General features: G+C 55.6%; 1 protein-coding gene across 9 annotated transcripts in view; it reads right to left on the bottom strand.

Annotated features, from left to right (window-relative positions):
* Nucleotides 1–586: 586 nt before the first annotated feature.
* Nucleotides 587–21853, bottom strand: part of TIMP2 (TIMP metallopeptidase inhibitor 2) — a 47872-nt gene continuing 26605 nt past the window's right edge. For 5 of the 9 annotated variants that reach the window (XR_007412779.1, XR_007412778.1, XR_007412777.1 and 2 more), the window contains one exon: nucleotides 15169–15269. Coding sequence is in view for 3 of the 9 variants with exons in the window: in XM_025468195.3 (XP_025323980.1) it covers nucleotides 3309–3506; nucleotides 4945–5069; nucleotides 13116–13224; nucleotides 15169–15269 (533 nt within the window). In the remaining 6 variants the exon portion in view is untranslated. Of the gene's footprint in view, nucleotides 3507–4944; nucleotides 5070–13115; nucleotides 13225–15168; nucleotides 15270–21371; nucleotides 21518–21853 lie in introns of those variants that run through there. The other 4 variants (XM_025468195.3, XM_025468194.3, XM_025468196.3 and 1 more) reach the window with 2 other exon arrangements.

Raw genomic sequence — 21853 nt, 5'->3', positions numbered from 1 at the left:
ATTTACTTTTATTTTATGGTTTTTAATTTTTTTATTTTTTGGAAGTTTTTTTTTTAAATAGTTATTATTTTTAAAAGATATGGACTGAAACATTTACTGATAGTAGTTTCATGTCTGGAATTCCCCTTTGCGGTAACCTTGGGCGGGCTGTGTGGGGTGAGGGTGTCAGCAAAGAAGGAAGATGAGGACCATGAATTGCATAGTGTTAGAGATGCACGATGGGCACAGGGCTCTGCTTTCCTAGGTTTGTGTGCCGGGAACGCTCCAGGACAGAAAGTGAGATGCACGTGCCAAATGAACAAAGGGGCCCCTGTCACATGCGCTCTCCTCTTGGCCGATCTAAGAAAACCACGTTCCCGGTTGCCCGCCCCCTCTCTCTGCTGCACTTTCCCACGTTCTCCCCAAAGCACCCAGAGCCTCTCCTTCTCCGGGACACACGTCGCCACCTCCACGGGACAGGCTCCTCTGGAGGTGCTCAGTTCTTTTTATTTTTATTTATTTTTATTTTTTAATTTTTATTATTTTTTTTGAGGTGCTCAGTTCTTAAGCTAGGACGTCGGATATAGCCACCCAGACAGAGCCAGCGTTCTTGATATAATACTGTTTATTGTCCATTGACCGAGCGATCACTCAAGAATGATACAAAGCATCGGAGACATGCGCAGTCTGCTTGTCAATGTTCAACAGCTCTCACGTCTTCCCAGCACAGGAAGGTCTCAGACTTCATATTCCAGCAAAAACACATTGCCCAAAAGTTAAAACAAAACAAAACAAAACAAAACAAAAAAACAACCCAAGCAAAAACAAACACAATCAAACAAAGCTTTAAATTATGGCAGCAAGTCCGATATTTCTTAATACTTAACAAGCAAAGGTTTGAAAATAACTACAATGTAAACTTCATTTTAAATATTTTGAGTTGCTTGCATGAAGACAAGAATGGAGGGAGGAACGAGCAGTGCGTAGAACATAACATATAAATTAAACAATGCCGAATGGAGAGCCTTCTTCTACTACATGCACGTTGCAATGGTTTACTCTGACGGTATTTGAGTGGCTTTGTCTCTTGGCTGCCACTGGGCACTTCATCTTGGTTTTTCTGTTTCTGTTTTTGTTTTCTGCTCAGCATGGCTAGAAGACCAATGTGTGTGGATTGAGTATAAAGGCCATCTTTTGGAACCGACCAACTCAAAGACCCTTTACTCTGTAATGATTTGAACCAGAGAACAAAAGGTAGCAGATGGAAAAAGCAACCATACTCAAAGAAGGAAAGAAAACATCTGAAGGAATCCACCATCATAGGCTAGCTACCATGCCCTGCTTTCCATTCTGGGTCAAATGCTTCCACGATGCAGAAACCTTAAAAAAAAAAAAAAAAAAAAAAAAAAGTGCAAGTCTAATGCCTACCAAGGGTAATAAAAAAACACAGCACAGGAATGATTACAACAGATGTCAGAAACAAACTGAAACATTAAAAAAAAATCAGCAGAAACAGGAGTAAATGTTACATATGATAACACCATACAGGAAGCAAACGGGGGTGGGGTGTTATATTGATTGGAGGGGTCTGGTGATCTTGTATATACTGAAATCACATGGACTGGTCCATTATGACATCTTACAAACTTTCTATCACTGTACAGCATGAAAACACCCTGGAAGCGGGGGCTAATTCCTGGATTTTCTCCTAGTCTGCCCAAGAGAGGGAAGTCATCAAAATCTACACTGACCAGGTCCCGGCAGGCATGGGGGCTCACACGCCACTTGGGGGTCAGGAGTCTTACAGGTGCTTTGGGGTCACCGCTGAACAGAGCAACACTGAGAACATGGTGACTTTGGAAGCATTCTGCAGAAGGACCACTCACAGGCGGACAGACTTGGGTTGCAGCGTGTGCGTGCGCACGTGCTCGTGTACAGGTGTGTTTGCCCGACATGCAAGAAAAACTCACAAGAGTTTATCTTTACAAGTAGGAAGAAAAAGATTTTCGTTACTGACAGATTTCTGCCTGCATCAACCTCCATTTTACTTGCAGCAGAAAACCACATTTAGGATAAAACAACAGGTTCTCTAGTCCCCCTATGATGTTTTATGACCAAGAGATCTTAATGTGACAAATATACATGGAGGTTGGTACACCTGGAGCTTGGGTTCATACAACAACTGAGAATTCCTCTTTCAAACAACGGGATGTTGGCCACAGCATCCGGGAGGCCCAGAGAGAGATCCATCGAACTCGCCTACCTCCCCGTTTTTCCCTTCCTAGGTAAGACTTCACAACATGCCCAGCTAACTTCACTCACAGAAATCCATGCCCAGCACAGTGACCGTCCGTCTTGGAGGGAGGGGCTCTGAGGTGCGTTGGGGGGCACAGCAAGACCCAGTTTTCAATGGCCCCTGGATGTGCAAACAGGGCACAGCCAGCCCAGGCCGCTGGCCACACGCAACCCCTTGCAAAGCCAGCGTGTGCAACTCATCTGGAAGCCTGATGGCAGAAGGAGGAGCAAGCCAAAATGACTTCAGAAGCCTGGGAGTAAACTGCAAGGGGAGCCAAGCGTCCCCCCCAAATGTCTGCCCTCAGGGCGGAATGCCATAGACTCCCCCAGTGTCAGGGCATGTGGTGGGGGCACTGGAAGGACTTGGCTGAAGCTGAAACATGTCACCCACTTCATACGAGGCCCTGGAGCGTGGCTCCCACTGCGATTCTGCTGATTAACAGGATTAACCGCGGCTCCTCCGAGAGCCCACCACTGGTCCAGGGCTGCTTCTGTATTTATGGGAGTCACAGGTACCGGGAGTCCACGAGGAGCACAGAGGAGACAGGGGCACTTGCAAGGGGCAGGGCCTGCCACCCTAGGGCCAGAGGTGTGGAAGCTGCAGGAAACGAGGGACTTGCCCCTCTCAAGATGAAAGGGACCTGGTAGGCCTGCTACACAGTCTTGCAACGACCCTCAAAATTTTCTGCAAAATGCACATTTCCAGGCTCTGCCCTGACCAGGCCTGGGGGACGCCCATGTGCGACCTGCTCAGTGTTTGTGACAGTGTCAGGGCTGGGGCTGGGCCCGTGCGCCCCAGCCCTGCCTGCACCCAAGGATGGAAGCCTGGGACACACACCGCCCAGGCCGGCAGTTGGGGTGAGGGCCCACGGCCATGTTTCAAAGGGAGGTGGGGGTAAGAGGAGAATCATACTAATTTAGACCCACTTGGATGACTGTTTTATTCATGCTGTTTCCGGGAAGGGATGTCAGAGCTGGACCAGTCTAAACTCTTGGAGGCTTTTCCGTTGGCCAAAGGGGTGCTGTTGGCCTGCTTACGGGTCCTCAATATCGAGAAACTCCTGCTTGGGGGGTGCTGCTCCGCGGTACCATGCACAGGAGCCGTCGCTTCTCTTGATGCAGGCGAAGAACTTGGCCTGATGCCCGTTGATGCTCTTCTCCGTGACCCAGTCCATCCAGAGGCACTCATCCGGAGACGAGATATAGCACGGGATCATGGGGCAGCGCGTGATCTGGGAAGACGGACACGGAGGCGGATTCGGTCAGGGACCGAGGCCACTCAAGGGGGCATCTCCAGAGCCTAGCCACATGCCCCGCAAAGATGTTCAAGGGCAGTTTGTTAAATGAATGACCACATGAGCGCAGAGGCGGGGGGCAGGGGTGGCGGCGGGGAGTGGGGGCTCGAGTCAACTGCTCCATCCGCAGCCTTTCCTGAGCGCCCCCTCCTCTCTAAACAGCAGCAGGCAGCCTACCTGGGAGGGGGCAGGGCCAGGAGGACCCCTGGGCAGTAGCCCCCGCACCCACACCCACTGTAGGTGCCCCTCTGCTCTGGGCCATCTGGTCTACCATCCCTGAGCCTGAGCAAAGGCTTCAGTGCTGCCCTCCCCCCCACCACCACAGAGGGTCTGAAATTCCCTGGAGCTGGGTTCCAAATGAAAAGGTTGGTATCTTTCCCTGAAGCATATGCATGGGCTTTGAGGGGATCGGCAAGTAGCATCTCTGCGGAGGAACCAAGTCCACAAGAGGGGCAGGGAGGAGCTCGTTTTGATTGCACGTTGGACACGGAGGACTTTGCTCCACGTCCATGTGGCTGTAGGTCACAATTCTCACTTTGAATGAGCCGAGGGACTGGCTCGTGATGATGTGCCAGCGCTAGCACGAGGGCTGCGTGAGCAGCGCCCATCAGCAGAAGCCAGTCCCTGCAGCCTTCCGGCCCCAGACCCACTTCCAGGGACAGAGGCGCCCTGGTGCCTGGTGGTGCTTCCTGCTGGGGCCCGAGGCTCGGGCGGCGGGAGAGAGAGGACCCAGGCCTGGGGCCCTGGAGATCCTCCTGCCTACAGCTGCACTTAATGTTGGTGCTGCTCTAACTGCTTAGCACGACCTCTGGGACATTTTAATCTATTTATTTGAGGGGGGAACACGAGCAGGGGCACAGGGAGTGGGACAAGCAGACTCCCCACGGAGCAGGGAGCCCAACGTGGGGCTTGATCCCAGGACCCCGAGATCATGGCCTGAGACTGAGGCACCCAGGCACCCCTCCAGGCTGTTTGTAAGAAGGAGGTGGGGTGTCAGGGTTCTCCGTGGCCCCAGGGCCTGGATATGGCTGGAACACTGGCCCTCGGGCTGGGATGTTCTTTCCCAAGGCACTCAAGTCTTTGCACTTGTGCATCTGTAAAGAGTACTCACAGCACCCTGTCCTCTCCAAAAAATTCCTCCCCCGGGAAGGTCTCCTTCCCAGGAGCTACTGGCCACAAGGCCAGATGCCCCTGACCTCCCAAATATCCATCTACAGGGGCATGCCTCCTCGGGGCTCCTGGCTGTGGAGAGGCCGTCCCTCCCCAGAGCCCTGTCCTGAGGACCCCGGGGCCTGAGAGGCCCTGGAAAGCCCGGCAGTCCTCCTGGAGAAGGAGGTGATGAGGTAAAGCCCAGAGGCAGGTGGTACCAGCTTACCTTGCACTCACAGCCCATCTGGTACCTATGGTTCAGACTCTTCTTCTGGGTGCTGCTCAGGGTGTCCCAGGGCACGATGAAGTCACAAAGGGTGATGTGCATCTTGCCGTTCCCCTCGGCCTTTCCTGAGGAGACAGGGATCACCCAGCTCAGCACAAGATACGGGTCCTCCTCCTGCCGACCTCCGGCACCCAAGTGCAGCTTGGGTGCGTGGAGGTTCATTGCCCATGACACCGTGTGTTGTGCGCTGAGCAGCAGCCCCGCCAAGATTTCCATGTGAAGCCCTGACCCTCAGCACCTCAGGATGCACCTGCATCTGGAGATGAGATTAATTGAGATCACGTGGTGGGGGGGCCCACATGCAATAAGAAAGGCGTCCTTATAGGAAGAGATCAGGACACAGACGCGGACAGAGGGACAGGCACTGAGGCCTCGGGGAGGAGACGGCCATCTGCGAGCCCAGGAGAACCAGCCCTGCCCACGCCTGGATGCCGGACTCCCAGCCCCCAGGACGGGGAGGGAGTCAATGCCTGGTCTGTGCCGCTTTGTCCCAGCAGCCCGCACTGACGGGCACACCATGGACTGTCCGCTCGGAGCACAGAAAGGACACGTGCTCACCGTAGAGCCCTTGGCAGACAGGGAAGGGACACGAAAGAAACCTCCCGTTTTCCTACAGCTAGCCCTCAGACGCATTTCCTTCCAATATTCTTTCACACGTGTGTGTTTGCACAAAAGAGATCGTGTGTGTACATCACGTTTTCCCTGTTTTATCGTTCACAAACATGTTGTCCATTTGACGTTGAACTTGTCTGGGTTTTTCCACCGCGAACAGCAAAAACATGGATCTGCATCAAGCTGGAAATCAGCTCCGACGTCCCTTCACCGCGGAGGCGGCGGCACTGTTTGTCCTTCCTACCTCGGGCCTCCCAGTCGACTCCTCCCTTCCTCTCCCGAAGCGCTCGTGCTGGTGGCAGCCCTGGCACGAGCCAAGTGCATTCAGGTGAGGCCTGAGAGGTCACCTCAAATCTCGGCCTTCCAGCGAGCGGTGAGCCGTGGAGCCCGGCGGGGTGGCGGGGGGCTCCCCGAGGGGCAGGTGGGAGCCGGGGCTGCACCCTGGGCTCTCTGCTTGACAAAGCTCTGGGACGGCCGACGTAGTGATCTCAGGCACAGCGCCGGCTGCGGAGGATCCACGAATAGAAATGCACTTCGGGGCATAACGCAGCTTGGCGACTGCGCCCCAGTCTCGAATAAATCAAACCGGGACCCCTGGCCGGGTAGAAATGCGGGTCGGCTGTCCTGAGGCTATGCACGGGGACGTCCTGTGTGCCGGGCAGGTCGCGGACACACTCCCTGGATGGGGACTGGGATGCTCTCACTTCTGTGCTAGCGGCCCGCTTACCTCCGGGAGCTCTACTTTCCCTCGTACCTGTTCAGACTCAAACGACATGCCAGGTGCAGAAAAGGATCAAGGAGCAGGATTGCTGCCGGAGCGTTTGTTCTGAATCCTAACCACTAATGGAAGAGAAGCGTTTGGGTGGTTCTAAGTACTTCTAAAATAGGCGTTTGCCTTTTTCTCCCCCTGCTAAAACTATATAGGCACTTCTAGGAGTTCAGAGTAGCCGAAGGGGGGGCAGGCAAGGGACAGATGGCAAAGAGCTCATTACTGCCTCCCTGTCCGTCCCCCCCACCCTGCAGCCCCTCCAGCCCAGCCTGGTGGTGCCTGACAGTCGGTCCGGGTGGGACTCATGCTGGCTCCACCCTCCGAGTTCACCAGCGCTGTCTGCTGCCTGACTCGCGATGGCCCACTCTGTGCTGTTCTTTGCCCTTTTTTTTTTTTTAAGATTTTATTTGTTTGAAAGAGAGAGAGAGAGAGAGACAAGGAGCAGGGGGGAGGGGTAGTGGGAGAGAGAGGAGCAGACTCCCTGCTGAGCAGGGAGCCTGATGGAGGCTCCATCCCAGGGCCCTGGGATCTGACCTGAGCCGAAGGCAGAGCTTCACCGATTGAGCCACCCTGGCGCCCCTTTCCTTGCCTTTCTTAGGCGTCTTGCTCCTTAACCAGATCATAGGTATGAAGGGTAAGAGTTAAGCCTGCATCTTTTTTTAATCCACGGTTCCTCACACATTGTAAACTGCGCAATAAAAGTTTACTGACAACACCATGGGTATTTGTTCTAACAGTTTGCTTCATCATCTGCCTGTTTTTTGCTACCTTCCCTGTTGACCTTTTCGCCACCAATTCATGCTCCGGCTGAGAGTAGCACATGGACGGACGCGGAGATGCAGCACGCAGAGTGTACCTTCCACGGTCCCGGCCATGGGGCTCCTGTTCACCTTGGAGGTCACGTATAAACGAAACAGCATCTCAGAAAGTTCAAAGGACACCCCTTCAGTACAGGTACAGTCATTAAGGCTTGGTTGGGCCCTGGGCCCGCACGACGTGAACATCTGTTACAACACCCTCCTACGTCTGCCTTGGAAAAACGCACAGTCTTCCTTGGAGAGAAAAACAGGAATTAATTAAAATTTGTAACTGAGGACTGTAGGCTTCTTTTTCCTCTTGGAGGAGAGGACTGCAGAAGAAAATTATAGGGCCAATTCTGTAACAGTTCCTGAACATGAGTGTCTCATGGTGCCCAGCTCAACATGTGAACTTGAGTCATCAGCCCAAGAGGAGGTGGGCTGCCTCGGGCCGTGCGGTCACTCCTGGGGCCACTGCCAGCGCTGGCTGAGTGGTTTACTGTGCCCCGTGATTTCTGGGTGGCCCATCCTGCCTCCAGGAGAACAAGATGGAGAGTCTGTGCTCAGAAAGTAAACACCAGATTTGACCCAGAGCCATCTCACCCGGCTGGGGGAAGAAGTCAGGTTTCTCCATAAAGGGTGTGCCAGCCTCTGCTAGAAGTGCCTTTTGTTGATCATAGGCTCCAGGGCCAGCTAGAAACTAAAATGTGCCCCATGTCCCTTGTTTGCTTCCAGTATTACCCATGAAATAGCCGTATATGACAAGCGCGGTTACAAGCAGATGGATCTTCAAACAAAATATATCTTCTTCGGTTTAACTACAGGCGGAGCTACGATTTGGATGGTTTTGGTTGTAGCCAGCCTTTAAGACGTGCCCTACCGTTACTTGGAGAATTGTCTTCTGGTTCAGATGGGGACGGTGTAATGGCCCCGGGTGTAGGAACAGCACAGGACACACACGTGTTACATGATAAGTAGCAAAGACGAACGAGTGAGCTTCTGTATGAGAATATCAACGTTTGCAAAGTAACCAAGACGGTCAGGCTTTTTACCTTTGACTCACAATGCTTCCTTTGTTTTTTGTTTTTTTCCAAAGATTTATTTATTTATTCATGAGAGACACAGAGAGAGAGGCAGAGACACAGGCAGAGGGAGAAGCAGGCCCCATGCAGGGAGCCCGATGTGGGACTCGATCCTGGGACTCCAGGATCATGCCCTGGGCTGAAGGCAGCGCTAAGGCCCTGAGCCACCCGGGCTGCCCACGACATTTCCTTTGGATGCAGAAGCCTCTTCCTTCCAGAAGAGGGGCTGAGCAAAATAGATAAAGAGATTCTCCTACCACGTCCCCTGAAATAACACAAGGCAACCACTAGCGAAGTAATCCCCGCAAAGTGGCTGTGTGCAGCCTCTTCCCTCAGCTCTTGTTCTGCACCCACACTTTCTAAGCAGCCACGTGGGACACGCACGCTTCATGGTCCGTGGGACAGGGAGAGAGGACTTGAGCCACATACTCGGCAGACATGACATGCCGGGGCTCCTGACTGCTGGACACAATCCATCTTCTGGGCTGTCGTCCCTACAGTCCGGCCTATCCATCTCATGGAATAGAAGGCAGCGCCAGGGTCCTCAGGATCTCTGGACAATAGGCAGGACCGAGTGACCACAAAGAGCCCCAGGAGATGAAAATAATGTCCGGAGGCACCTCTGTAAAGGAGGTGACAGGCCTCGGCTGCTCGGGCTCAGCCCTCTGCAATGAAAGGTCTTCTGCCTCTGACCCAGGGCAAGGAAGGTTCTGGTTAGATGCCAGCTCTCGCCACCAGCTATACACTGGTCTCTCCTGGGGAGCTTCAGAAATGTTGATGCCCAGGCCACATCCCTGGAGATCCTGCTTGGAACTGGTCTACAGTGCCACCTGGGATCCAGGACATCTAACAAACACCCCAAGGGAGTCCAACAGGCTGTGCAGGTGGAGGGCTGCTGGCTTAGATGCTGGAGCCACGAGATTTCTAAAACCTGGACCACAGCAGAGCATCAGAGGCCTGGGGACCAGGAAGATCCTCCTGGCAGTGTGGCCCAGGCACGGGCGTACTGGGGAATGCCTAACAACCAGCTCCCACTCCACCCCCAGGAGAGAGAGCCCCAGTGGTCGGCACCTGCCAAATCCACGCCACGAACACTCGCACCCTGGTTTCCTTCAAGGCACCAGGGAGAGAGACATCAAGCAGAATTTAACAATCGGTGTGTGAAAGCGGGTTCAGGCACACGCCATGGGACCAGGCGCACACTGTTCACCTCTCTACTCCTCCGATTCCCTCATCTGTAAAACGGGGACCAGACCAGCACCTTCACCGTAAGGAGCTGTGAGGACTGAACAGAACCCACGCGAGGAGCGTTTAGAGACCGGCAGGGCCAGGAAAGGGGCATTTTCCTATTTCCGTGAACAGGGCGACGTGAAGCCTGGTATGTGAAACCAGACCTAGGTCACCTTCCCACCCAGGAGCCCACGGGGTGGGACTCGGGGGTCCTCGCTCCCTCCGCGAGCAGCTCTGCAGTCTGGCCGGCTGCCTCTAGAGGGCAGTGCGAGGAGCCCGACCCCGGGGCCAGGTGCTCCTGAAGGGTTAGTCCTCAGGGACCCGCACAAAACCAGGTGTTGAAACCCAGAGGCTGTTGATTCCTTAGGGCAGCAAGTTCCCTGCACCATGGGAGGACTCGTCTCCTTCCCCTTCTCTCCAGGGCTTATTTTTCTGACCATAAAAGCAATAGATGTCATTTGTAAAATGTCACCAATACGGGGACGTATCAAAAGGAGACAAAACAGACGCTGATGGTCCCGTGCACACACGGACCCGGGTCCCCTGAACGGCCTTCCCTGTGGGCCCGCACCCCACGTGCCACGTGTTCTGGGCACCTGCCTGCCTTGCCGTCCCCCGTATCACGGGGACAGCACCGTCAGGAAGGTCCCTGCTTCGTGATTCTGTCCCCATCCCTCTCTTTCTCTCTCTCTCTCTGGTTGACTTTGTTTTTCTTACTGTAAAAATAGTAGATACTGCAAATGTAAAATGGTGCAGCTGCTTTGGAAAACAGTCTGGCAGTTCCTCAAACGATTAAACATAGTCACCATATGCCCTGAAATTCTACTCCTACACAGTGGCCCGAGAGGGATGAAAACACAGCCACGCAAACACTTGATGGGAGCTGAGAGCAGCGTCGTGCACACGAGCCCAAAGGTGGAAACAGCCCCGATGTCCACCAGGTGACACATGGGGAGACACACTATGGTCTATCCAGTCAATGAAATAGCATTCAGCCAGAAAAAGGAGTCAAGTTCTGACTCACGCCACAACGTGGATGAACTTTTCAAATGCCGCGCTGAACACTGTGTCGAGTGACGGACGCCAGACACAAGGGACCAGAGTCTACAGTTCCATTCACAGGACTGAGAAATAGGGAAACTCACAGAGTCAAAAAAAAGAAAGAAAAATAAAACAGACTGGTGGTTGCTGGAGCTGGGGTGAGAGGCGTGGGGGCCGGGGGTGGGGGTAAAACAGCTGAAGGGTACAGGGTTCTCCAACCGTGGCCGTGGCTGTGCACACCTTGATGAATCACCCAAACCGCTGAATGACGCCCTTTAAATGGGTGAATGGTATGTTGTGCGAGTTATAGCTCAATAAAACTTAAGAAATAGTAGGTGCTCTTAAGAAAACCTTTAGAAAGGTCAGAAGTGCCCATAAAAGAAGGAAAAAAATCTCCCATCATCCCCAAGGAAAGGGACAGAAGTCTTGATGGAACCAGTCACATGGATGCTGAGCATGAGCGTTGTAAGGGAGGGAGGTGTTACCCAAGGAGAGGTGAGCCCCGTGTCTTCTGCCCCACTTGCTCCCCACTGCATCCTCTCCATCCCCCCACCCCTGGCAGGGACCCCCAGGTGCCCGAGGCACAGCCTATGCTTGCACCTGCCACCCAAGACGGTCTCTTCCTCCCGAGCGCTTGCTTGATGCTCACAGTCCCCACCCCAGCCCACGCCCCCAAAAAACACTTGTTTTATTCTCTAGTTTCTTCTCCTGTCCCCACAGTGGGAACTTGTGTGCACCTCCCTCCAGGAGGAGCTCTCCTGTTGAACTCCCGTCACACCAGGTGCAGTGCAAGGCACCTAGTGGGCACCCACTAAGCATGTATTGTTTTTTTTTTTAAATATTCTCCATGGGCAGCCCAGGTGGCTCAGCGGTTTAGTGCTGCCGTCAGCCCAGGGCCTGATCCTGGAGACCCGGGATCGAGCCCCACGTCAGGCTCCCTGCATGGAGCCTGCTTCTCCCTCTGCTTGTGTCTCTGCCTCTCTCTCTCTCTGTGTCTCTCATGAATAAAGAAAATCTTTTAAAAAATAAATAAAATATTCCCCATGAAAAAAAAATTATCCATGAATGGGGGAAAAAGTACAAACAATCCAAACAGAAGGAAATCCCCCGAATCACAGAGATTTTGGGTTCAGAATGTACTTCTATGATTACATTTGGCTTGTATCACAAAACTAAACGTCAGACTAGGGGAGCTGTCCCCTCCACTCCGTCTCTTCCCAAGTTTGCGACCCAACTCCTATTTCCTCGGAAAGAGGGCGGTGATGTTCCAGCCTGACCGAGACCGCACTGGCCAGTCCTGCGGCCACCAGCTGCACATCGCTGCTTACACGTACATATGAAGTCAAATTAGAGCCCCAGTTTCTGAGCACTCAGTAGCCACATGCAGGGAGCGGCTGCCAAAGACAGCAGCACATGCAGCATTTCCATCATCCCTATTAGACCAGTGGGTCTCGACTTGGGGACCGAGGGGACTGTCAGGGGCATTTGGGGATGTCTGGAGACACCACAATTCGGGGAGGGATTTTGGGGCAACCAGCGAGTACAGGCCAGGGATGTTGCACAGGACAGCCCCACGGTGAAGAATGACCCGGTCCCGAATCTCGGCCGTGGTCTCTCCCCAGAACAGACTGTTGCTCAGCCTCAGAAGGAAGGACGCCCTGACCCCTGCTACGTCGTGGAGGAACCTGGAGGACGTGATGCTCAGTGAAGTCAGCGTCACAAAGGACAAACACTGTCTAATTCCAGTTCCATGGGAGTCCCCAGAGGAGCCAAATCCCAAGACAGACAGTAGGACGGTGGGCGCCAGGGGCCGGGGGAGGCGACTGGGCAGCTGGTGTTTCATGTGGACAGAGTTTCGGTTTTACAAGATGAAAGGAGGGAGGGATGGTGGTATTGCCGTGCGACAGCGGGAATGTGCTTAACGCTAATGAACCGGACACTTAAAAATAGTTAAAACGGCAGACTTTACGTATATTTTACTGTGATGAAAAAGAAAAAGAAAGGAAAGAAAGAAAGAAAGAAAGAAAGAAAGAAAGAAAGAAAGAAAGAAAGAGAAAGAAAGAAAAAAAGAGAAAGAAAGAAAAGAAAGAAAGAAGAAAAAAGAAAGAAAGAAAGAAAGAAAGAAAGAAAGAAAGAAAGAAAGAAAGAAAGAAAGAAAGAAAGAAAGAAAGAGGCGATGAACAAAGTTGCTGCACAGGTAGAGGACATCCTGATACCAGCAGATTTAACACTTTTTTTTTTTTTTTTAACGCCTCCCGCCCAGCGGTGAGCATTTCCAGCATCTGGCAGGTGCCTTCCTTTCAGGAGCAAAAGGCAAAAATGCTCACCTCTTGGTGTCTGCCCCGACCTCGCATCACCTGTGGATACCGGTTTACGTGTTTCCCCATCAAGGCACCCTGGTTCCCCCGTTGTGGGGGGCAGGCGAGAATCCACCAGGAATTCTCAGACGGGAAGAGGCAGGGAAGCCCAGAGGCTTCGGGACAGCCCCGCGGTGCCTCGGGCTCCCCGCAGCCCTGGGGGCCTGGACACAACACCCCAACGGCCTCTAAGAACGTGCCACGTGCACATCCATCTACATACCCGCAATGAGATACTCCTTCTTTCCTCCGATGTCCAGGGAGACCCCGCATACGGCGGAGGAAGGAGCCGTGTAGATAAACTCTATGTCCTTGTCTGGTCCTTTGAACATCTGGAAAGACGAAGGTGAGACGTGAGCAGACCCGGCCCACACGGCCAACAGAGTCCGCGTCCCCCGCCCCGCAGAGAGGCAAGTGTATCTCCAGGTGACTCCGACCCATCGGGGAGGACCACTTCCTTAGGGTATTGGCAGGAACTTTGATCAAGCGTTGGCTACTTGATGGGGGAGGCACCATGGCTATGACTCCAGGGGTCAGTGGGGTTTGACTTCTCAACTGCTCCTCTACTTTGGGGATGAGCCTGCCGCCCAGATGGAGGGTTCCCGCCACGGCCGGGGATCCCTGCTGCCCCACTGGGTGGGGATAGTGACAGCTGGGGACGTGAGTGTGCGCTGAGGATGGCCCTCCATCCCTCCATCCGGGCTGTGGGGTGCATGCAGCCCAGCAGAAGCTGGGGGTGTGGGGGAGGGAGAAGGTGGAAGGGGCAAAGCGCACACGCTCAGGGACCACACGACAGAGGACGCACACCCTCGGGCTGTGCGAGTCCATGGAGCTTCATGAGGATTTCTGCTGTGCCTACCCCAAGGTGACTAGCACAGGGTTTGGGGGGAGGGCGGAGTTTCAACAAGCAAACCCCAATAAAAAGGGGCCATCCCAGTATCCTGAGATGCAAAAGCTTGGCTCATCCCACCCAGGGAAGGTGAGGCCGACGGTGACAACAATGCGCCGTCACCGAGACCTCGCCATCTTTCACGGAGACCAAACATGCTTCTTGGTGTCAACACCTGCCTCTTCAGGACGCCCCGATGAGGTTGCAAGAACAGAGACGTTCTCTCTCCCTCGCGTAGGGACTTAGGCCCCGAGAGAGCAGGTCGCCCCTCGGATGACACGGATGCAATGAGTAAGCATTTCGTGGACCTCCTGATAACACGTGTTCCCCGCTTCTTTGTATTTTTGTAACACAATTAAACACAGACAGCGGGCGGCCCGGGGGCTCGGCGGTTTAGTGCCTGCCTTCACCCTGGGGTATGATCCCGGGGTCCCGGGATCGAGTCCCACGTCGGGCTCCCTGCATGGAGCCTGCTTCTCCCTCTGCCTGTGTCTCTGCCTTTCTCTCTCTCTCTCTCTGTGTCTCTCATGAATAAATAAAATCTTTGAAAAAAAAAAAAACACAGACAGCGACAACTCCTGCCTTTATGAAGCCGTCTCTCCAGGGACAGCGCCTAGGACGTCCTCCTCCCCTGGGGACGGAGTTAGTGACTGAGACAAGATCGCCTTCCTCCACGGCCGGTCCTGTCCTTCCAACCTCGTCTCCCACCCCGTCTCCTCTCCAACACGAGCTCCTCGCCCTTGAACATGGACAACGTTCTGAAACAACTGACCTCCCCTTCCACCTCCCCTTCAGTGCTCAGTCCCCACGCCTGCCCGTCCCGCTCCCACCTGGCGGATCCCCTCCGCCACTGGCCAGGCCGTGGGCTCCATGTCCTCCTCGGGGAAGCCGGCCCCCACCACACCTGCCCACGGGACCCCTCCTTCCTCTTAGACTCGAAGGCTGACCAGGTGAGGGAGACCCCACGGCACAGTTTGTGGGAGTGAGGGCTCCCAGATGCAACGGCCAAGCTCTCGGGCCTTCGAACCTCGCACTGGCTCAGCTGAGGACGGGCACCCTCGGAATGTTCCACAGAAGCTCTGGCCACCGCTGTAACCGTGCTGAGACTCTGCCACAAATTTACTACCCACCAAAACGAAGAGGACACATTTCTACAATGACCTGGTCGACGGGAACATGGCAGGTCCACACAACTTTCCAGGCAGTCACAGATTAAGGAAAATCGGATTGACCTGTGGCTTGGAGCCCTCGAGTCTGCTCGAGGGATGGCTGTACCGAGTTACTCAAGAAGGCAGGACACCTCCTCGGGGGGTGGGGGGGGCCCAACCTTGCTCCCGGCCCTCCCGAGGCTCTGCCCAGGCAGCAACCTGGCGGTGGTGCCCGGTACCTTTATCTGCTTGATCTCATACTGAATCCGCTTGATGGGGTTGCCGTAGATGTCATTCCCAGAGTCCACCTCCTTCACACTGACCGCTTTGGCCCTAATCACTGCAAAACAAAGACAGGGAGGTGAGTGGAGCCACCACAGTGCTGTCCTGGCTCCGGGGCGGGGTGGGGGTGGGGGCACGATGAAGCCAGCCCCTTGCACGGTGTCAGACCCCACCCACGGCGAGGGGCAGGGGCGAGGGGTGAAGCTCTGAGACCCCTTCCAGTCCCAGGATTCTTCAGCAAGAATGTTGACAGGTGGGACACCTGGGTGGCTCAGCGGTTTAGCACCTGCCTTCAGCCCAGTGTGTGATCCTGGAGACCGGGGATCAAGTCCCACATCAGGCTCCCTGCGTGGAGCCTGCTTCTCCCTCTGCCTGTGTCTCTGCCTCTCTTTCTCTCTGTGTCTCTCATGAATAAATAAAGAAAATCTTTGGGAAAAAAAAAAAGAATGTTGACAGGGACCCAAAGCAGAAGGCTGGTGTCTCACCGGTAGCGAGGTTACTGGGTAGTCACTGATAAAGCTCTTTGTTGATGTCACGCCTAAGTGCTTTGGGGCTTTTTAAAATTCTCTCCAACGAACGGGTAGGCTGCGGCTGGGCAAGCAGATAAGCAAATTAACTGGGCCACAATCATCATATAATTAAGGATGGTGGCTTCCTACCACCCAGCCTCCATCCACAGCCTACTGCAAACAGGCTTTTCCAGGCTGAAAGCAGAGGGATAACCGCCTTCCAAAGAGGCCCCATCATAGTTAGGTTTGGGGGTCTTATATTGGAAAGGTCTATCCTACTACTCCTAATCTGTCCTAAAGGCGTCCCGGATAAATGTCCCACGGACGATGCTTTATAATGATACGTTCTGGGCAGCCCTGGTGGATCAGCGGTTTAGCGCCGCCTTCAGCCCAGGGCATGATCCTGGAGACCTGGGATGGAGTCCCATGTCGTGCTCCCTGCATGGAGCCTGCTTCTCCCTCTGCCTGTGTCTCTGCCTCTGTCTCTCAAAATAAATAAAATTTATTTAAAAAAATAGTAATAACACGTTCTATCAGGGGCATGACAGGCAAAGGGTCAGAGTGCTCGGCCCCCCCAGAGGCCATCGAGCTGGGTGAGGAAATGCTCACAGACCCCACTGGACAGAGGCCCAGGAAGGAGGCCAAACGGAAAGAAAACGGTCCCAGACCATGACACAAGGATGAAGGAGACGGGAAGAGGTCAGGCTGGGAAGGTTCGGGAACGTCCGCTCATGGGCCATGCACCACAGGGTTTCCTTCCTACCAGCAATTAAGCCAGGACCCGGACCCAGCCCGCGGCCTGACCAGGTGAGGGTCAGCGGGACCCAGACCCAGCCCATGGCCTGACCAGGTGACAGTCAGCAGGGCTCGGTCACTGGGGCAGAGCCCTCCCTTAATTCATTTCGAGGCTTATATCAGCGGGCACGGCCCATTTTAATGGCTTTAAAAGCTTTGCCCTCCACAGCTTGGCCAGCCGTGCGGGGTCCCCTGGGTGAGGGTTATGTGAATGCGGATGCAAGCCAAACAGAGCAATAAGGAACAGACGGAGCCAGGCACAGAGGCGCCTCCCTCCTCTGCCCCGGGTGCGGGGGCAGCTCATATCTTGGAGACCCCCACCCCCACCCTGGCCAGGGCCGTCTTCCCCACGACATGCACACGGATCCCATGTGCACCCACCACGCACCCCTGGCCCCAACCAGGCCCCAGAGGCCACCCCACCCCCACCCCGCCCAGCCCAAACCCCATTCTTAGGTCTCCTTCTGTTGGAGCTGAGTCACGATGGGCAGAGGCCGCAGGTTCCTGCCTCCCAGGCTGAGCCCGGCCCAAACCTGCAGAGCCACATCTAGGCAGTGCCAGCCAGGGGCCCAGGACAGAGGGCTCTCCCCTCGCTGGCAGGTCAGCCTGCTTGCAGTGACTCCTCAGGCTCCCACCCTTCTCCACCCCCAGCGCCAGCAGACTTTTTATAGCCTCATCCCTCCGGGCTCAAATGTCTTCCTCGGCCACCCACTGCCCTCCTCTAAAATAAGGACACCCCTGTGCGACCTGGTGCCAGCCGGCAGCTATCTCCGCTGCCCCAGCCACCCCCATCCTGCTGTTCCACAGTCCGGAAAGTCCTTAGAATCCGAACCTGCCCAGGGGTGTCCCCACCTCTGGACTCACAAGTCTCTTCTGGCCCAAATGCCATCTAACCTTCCCTGCCTGGAAAACTTCTATGCATCCCTCAAGACCCAGGCAAAATACCCCTTTCCTGTCTTGCTCTGGGAAATCCCGTCCTCCGTAGCAGCACCCGGCATACTCCACATCACTCCCCCACCCTGTTACGTACACCTGTCTGCTCAGGGAGCTTCTACAGGCAGGGGCTGCGTTCTGACCACAGTCAGCGCCCACTGGGCCTTTGCCGGATGGAAAAGGGCTGTCCCTGCCGCATCCAGGCAGCCCGGGGGAGTCTGTCCGCGGTCTCTCTCACTACCTGCCTCACCCGAACCCTACTGCCCAGGCCACAGTGAGGAGGGTTGATGCAAATCACGAACCGTCTCAGATGCACGCCCCGGGCGTCTCTGGGGTGGAGCCCTGTCCCTGGCTGCTGAGCTCAAATAAACCAGGAACATCCGAGGGAGACAGGAGTTCTGGGAGCCCCGCTGCTGGATTTTACTACGATACACCCAATTCCACCTGTTTTTCAGACGTCTGCTACCCCACACAATGCTTCACCCAAAACAGGTCCTGCGGCCATGGGAAGACAAGCACGCACTGCTCTCAGTGCACAGGTTCCAGTCCGTTCCATGCATTCAGACTCATGCATTTTTCTCCTAGAGAAGCCCCCGAGGCTCCGGGGCAGTCCGAATCCTTATTGGGAAGAGGCAGCAGCAGCCCTGCTTGGCCCCCTCCCCACACTGTGGTCTCAGGGAAGCTCCCTGACCTCACGGAGGCACAGCGCTCCCAGCAGAGGCCGAGCTGCGGCCAGCTGTCCCTCAGCCCCCATCCAGGCCGTGGGGAGGACCAGGGGACGCGGTGCACGTGACGTGCAGTGCCTGGCACACAGAATTTGTGCCGTGGCGAAGAATGGCACAAAGTCTCCCCCTCCTGCGGTGAGAGGCTCAGAGAGCCCGGGGCCAGACGGCACCTCGGGGCCAGCACCAGTCCCAGGCTCTGGGTTTGCCGCAGGTTCCCGACACGCTTGCCTGGCTTTGGGGCTACAGACCACACACTTCCAACCCCCCCCGCCCTTTGCTTTTTAAATTATCGGAAAGAAGGGACTTGTTGAATCCAGGGCCCAGGGGTAGACTCGTGGGTTGAGACTAGAATGTTAACTGGCTCCCCGGCTGCCAGCTGCTTGCAGGGAAGTGGGGGCAGGGGCCGGAGGAGCTCCAGCTGGGCTTGTCCCCCACAAAACAAGAACGCCAGAGCCTTCGGGGTCCTCAGTTCTGGGTGGGAACCTCCTCTCCACTTTGCAAAGCGAGAGATAATGTGAAGGAAAGAAAGAGAATGGAGGAAAGCCAAAGAAGACCAGTTCTATGGAAACCTTCTGAAAGCATCAACACCCGTGGGGCATGAGGGAGAGATGCCGGGCATGCACCTGTCCGCGCAGATGTGAGGCCTGATGCTGCCAAGCTGCTCAGGGCAGCGGGGACCGTGGGGGTTCAGCACTCTATGTGGGGAAGGGCGCGTGCAAAGCTCTGGCAAATAAATTAATCAAAACCGGAGGATCTGGGACGCCTGGGTGGCTCAGGGATTGAGGGTCTGCCTTCGGCTCAGGTCGTGATCCCGGGGTCCTGGGATCGAGTCCCACGTCGGGCTCCCTGCATGGAGCCTCCTTCTCCCTCTGCCTGTGTCTCTGCCTTCCTCTCTCTCTCTGTGTGTCTCTCGTGAATTAATAAATAAGATCTTAAAAAACAAAACCCAAAAAACAAAGGATCCCACAGGCAAGCTGAAGGCGAGACCTGGGGGAAACAGGACAGAGGGGCCCCACAGGGAGGGAAGGCTGGGGCGGCATCCCGGTGGAGCCCAGCCAACTCTGGCTGCAGACATTCTGACCCTCAGCCTTCTGCCCCCAGCATGAGGCCAGAGTGGGGATGCCTTACCAGCCAGACTCAGAGCTCGGGGATGAGCTGCGTTTCAAGTGAAATCCCAAAAGCGTGAGCTTCCTCCTGCTGCCCACAGAGGAAAGGGGTAAGGTGTGGGGAGGGTCTCTGGTAACAGAGATGGCCTTCGAGGAGCATCCAGCACAGGCAAGGAGTCAGACAGTGGACAGGGACACAGGGAAGCACATGGTTTCCAGCTCAAGCGGCAGACGGGGAAGAGGCAGAGAGGTCTCCAGAAAGGCATTTCCAGCACTGCAACACCCCAGGCGCTGGCATCGCCAGAGCTCTGGGAGGGCGACTACTCCTAGTACAGATGGGCCCCTCTCATCCCAGGCTGTTTCAAGACCAGGGCTGGGAAAAAGCCAGGGAGACCCAAAGAACCCGAGAGGAAATGAAAATCCAGGCACGGATACACATTTGCTGAACACCTACTATGTGCAGGGCCCGGTGTCTGGCCCTGGGGGTGGGTGACCAGCCCACATCCTGTCCACCCCGACCCCCCACACCAGGGTGAGCCCCTAAGCTCCACCGGCCTGCTCCTTGGCCGTAGGAACCAGAGGCAGCAGCAGGAGGCTTTGTAAAGATCCTTGTTTTAACTGCTTTGTGCTCAAAGACGATGGCCTCTCCCTGAGATGCTCAGATTTTGTTTTTCCTTCTTTCCCTTCCTCCGTTAACACAACATCTGGGTTTGAGATCAAGGGTGATACACTGGCTGATGAATTCACCGCCAGATGTTGGCTACTGGAATGCACAACCGTCGACTTAATTCAAAGCACACGCAACCGCAGAGCCCCTGCCCCCACCCCTTGGGCCGCGGACACATGATGTCACTTCCCCCCGCTAGCAGCCTGCAAAAACAATCCCTAGTACACCCAGCCAGATTTGGGATGGAAAAGAGCTGGGTGGGTGGAGAGTCAAGGTCGGCGACGATGATCCAAAGAACACAGGCTATGTTCAGACTGTGAGAGAGGATGACTGCCCAGGGAGACCCGGGGAGGCCAGACTGTCCCACTGCGGCGCAGGGTGGGGCGGTGACGGTGGGGGTAATAGAAGGGGGCTTTCGGGACACCCAGGGTGTCCTCAGCACACAACGCGGCCTGGGCTGGCCTGGGGGCACCGGGGGTGCAGCATGCTTGACCAAACCCAAGCAGAGAATCAAATCATCCCCAGCCCCCGCTCCCCACCAACATCTTTTGAGTCCTACGGTGTCCGTGGACCTTCCTGGGGAAGCAATGGAGAAGAGCAAGCCATTCCCATAACCTGTGGGGGAGCCAGACCCAGAAAGAGAACCGCCTCTAAGGAGATCATTTATTTCACACCCACTGAGCCGTCTTTACTATCTTGCCGTGAGCCTGGCCGCTCTCCGGAGGAATCCCATCTGCTGCACATACAGATACATCCTAATAGGACACTTCCCAATGGGGCCACTGTGCCTGGGCACCGGCTCCCAATTCCAGAGCCAGGTAAAGCTGTGGATATTCAAACGTGACTTTGAGCCCTTCGTGGCCGTGGTTCCATGCACTCAACACACGCTAGGTCCCCCCGGGGCCCTGGTGCCGGCTGAGGCCCGAGCTTCTGGCTTAGGGAAAAATCACGCATCTGCCCAGAAGAGCTGTGGGAAATCTCTGGGTTTGGAAAAAATAGTCTAAATACGAGGTCAAAATCCAGCCCCGGGTCATCTGAGCCTCACCAGTGCACTGACTCAGAGCAGCAGGGCTGGCGGGGTGTCAGCAGAGGCCTCGTCCCCTCGCAGCCCAGCCCACTCTCTGCCGCTCGGGGGAACCCGGGAGGGTCGCCCCGGGAGACCGCTGCCCTCCCGTTCTGCTCCCAGGCCCGTGGTCCCTCCGTGAGGGGCGCGCGCCCAGTGCCCCTCGTGTACGGGGAGGGAAGGATGGGGCCCCGACCTGCCAGCACGTCTGCCGACACCCCGGGTCCTGTCCCTGGCCGAGAGGGGGTGGGGCCGCTCCACCCGGTGACTGGACCGTAGTCGAGCCAAGCCTGTCGTGGACACCGGGTTTTGAGGCCCCAGCAGTGGCGTGCAGTTACAGGGGTGAGCATGGCGGAGGGTACCTCTTAGGGGAGATGGGGCCACTGCGTCGCCCGAGCTGCAAACACCCTCCGTGGGTCACGGGGCCACTTCCTTGTCTCCACGCAGAATTATGTGCCAATCTCTTCCGGGGAAACACAACTGCCACTTACTCCAGGTGGGCTCCACTCTGTGCAGGGGCGGGGGGGGAGTTGGGGACAGTGGCAGGGCTCCCCGCTTTCATCTACGCTCCCCAGAGACAGGGGGCTCCCGATTGCAGAGCTACTGAAGTCCCCACTAATGCCTGTGACGACATCTTGCAGCTGCCATTTGGGACAAGTGTTTCTTAACCCTTTTGGGTGCACAGGTGACATTGTGGTCCACCTGGCTGAGATCCCCCTGAGTTCTGATGAGCTTGCCCAAAGCCCGGTCAAGGGCAGCCCTGGGAAAGCCAGGGGGTGCCACACGGCCTCCCAGACACGCCTGGCCATGACAGCTCCAACAGGATGAACACGTTGGCAGGGCC

Source organism: Canis lupus, chromosome 9, assembly GCF_003254725.2.
Source record: "Canis lupus dingo isolate Sandy chromosome 9, ASM325472v2, whole genome shotgun sequence".
Taxonomy (NCBI): domain Eukaryota; kingdom Metazoa; phylum Chordata; class Mammalia; order Carnivora; family Canidae; genus Canis; species Canis lupus.
The sequence above is the reverse complement of the archived record's forward strand: the minus strand, read 5'-3'. Positions and strand labels throughout refer to the sequence as shown.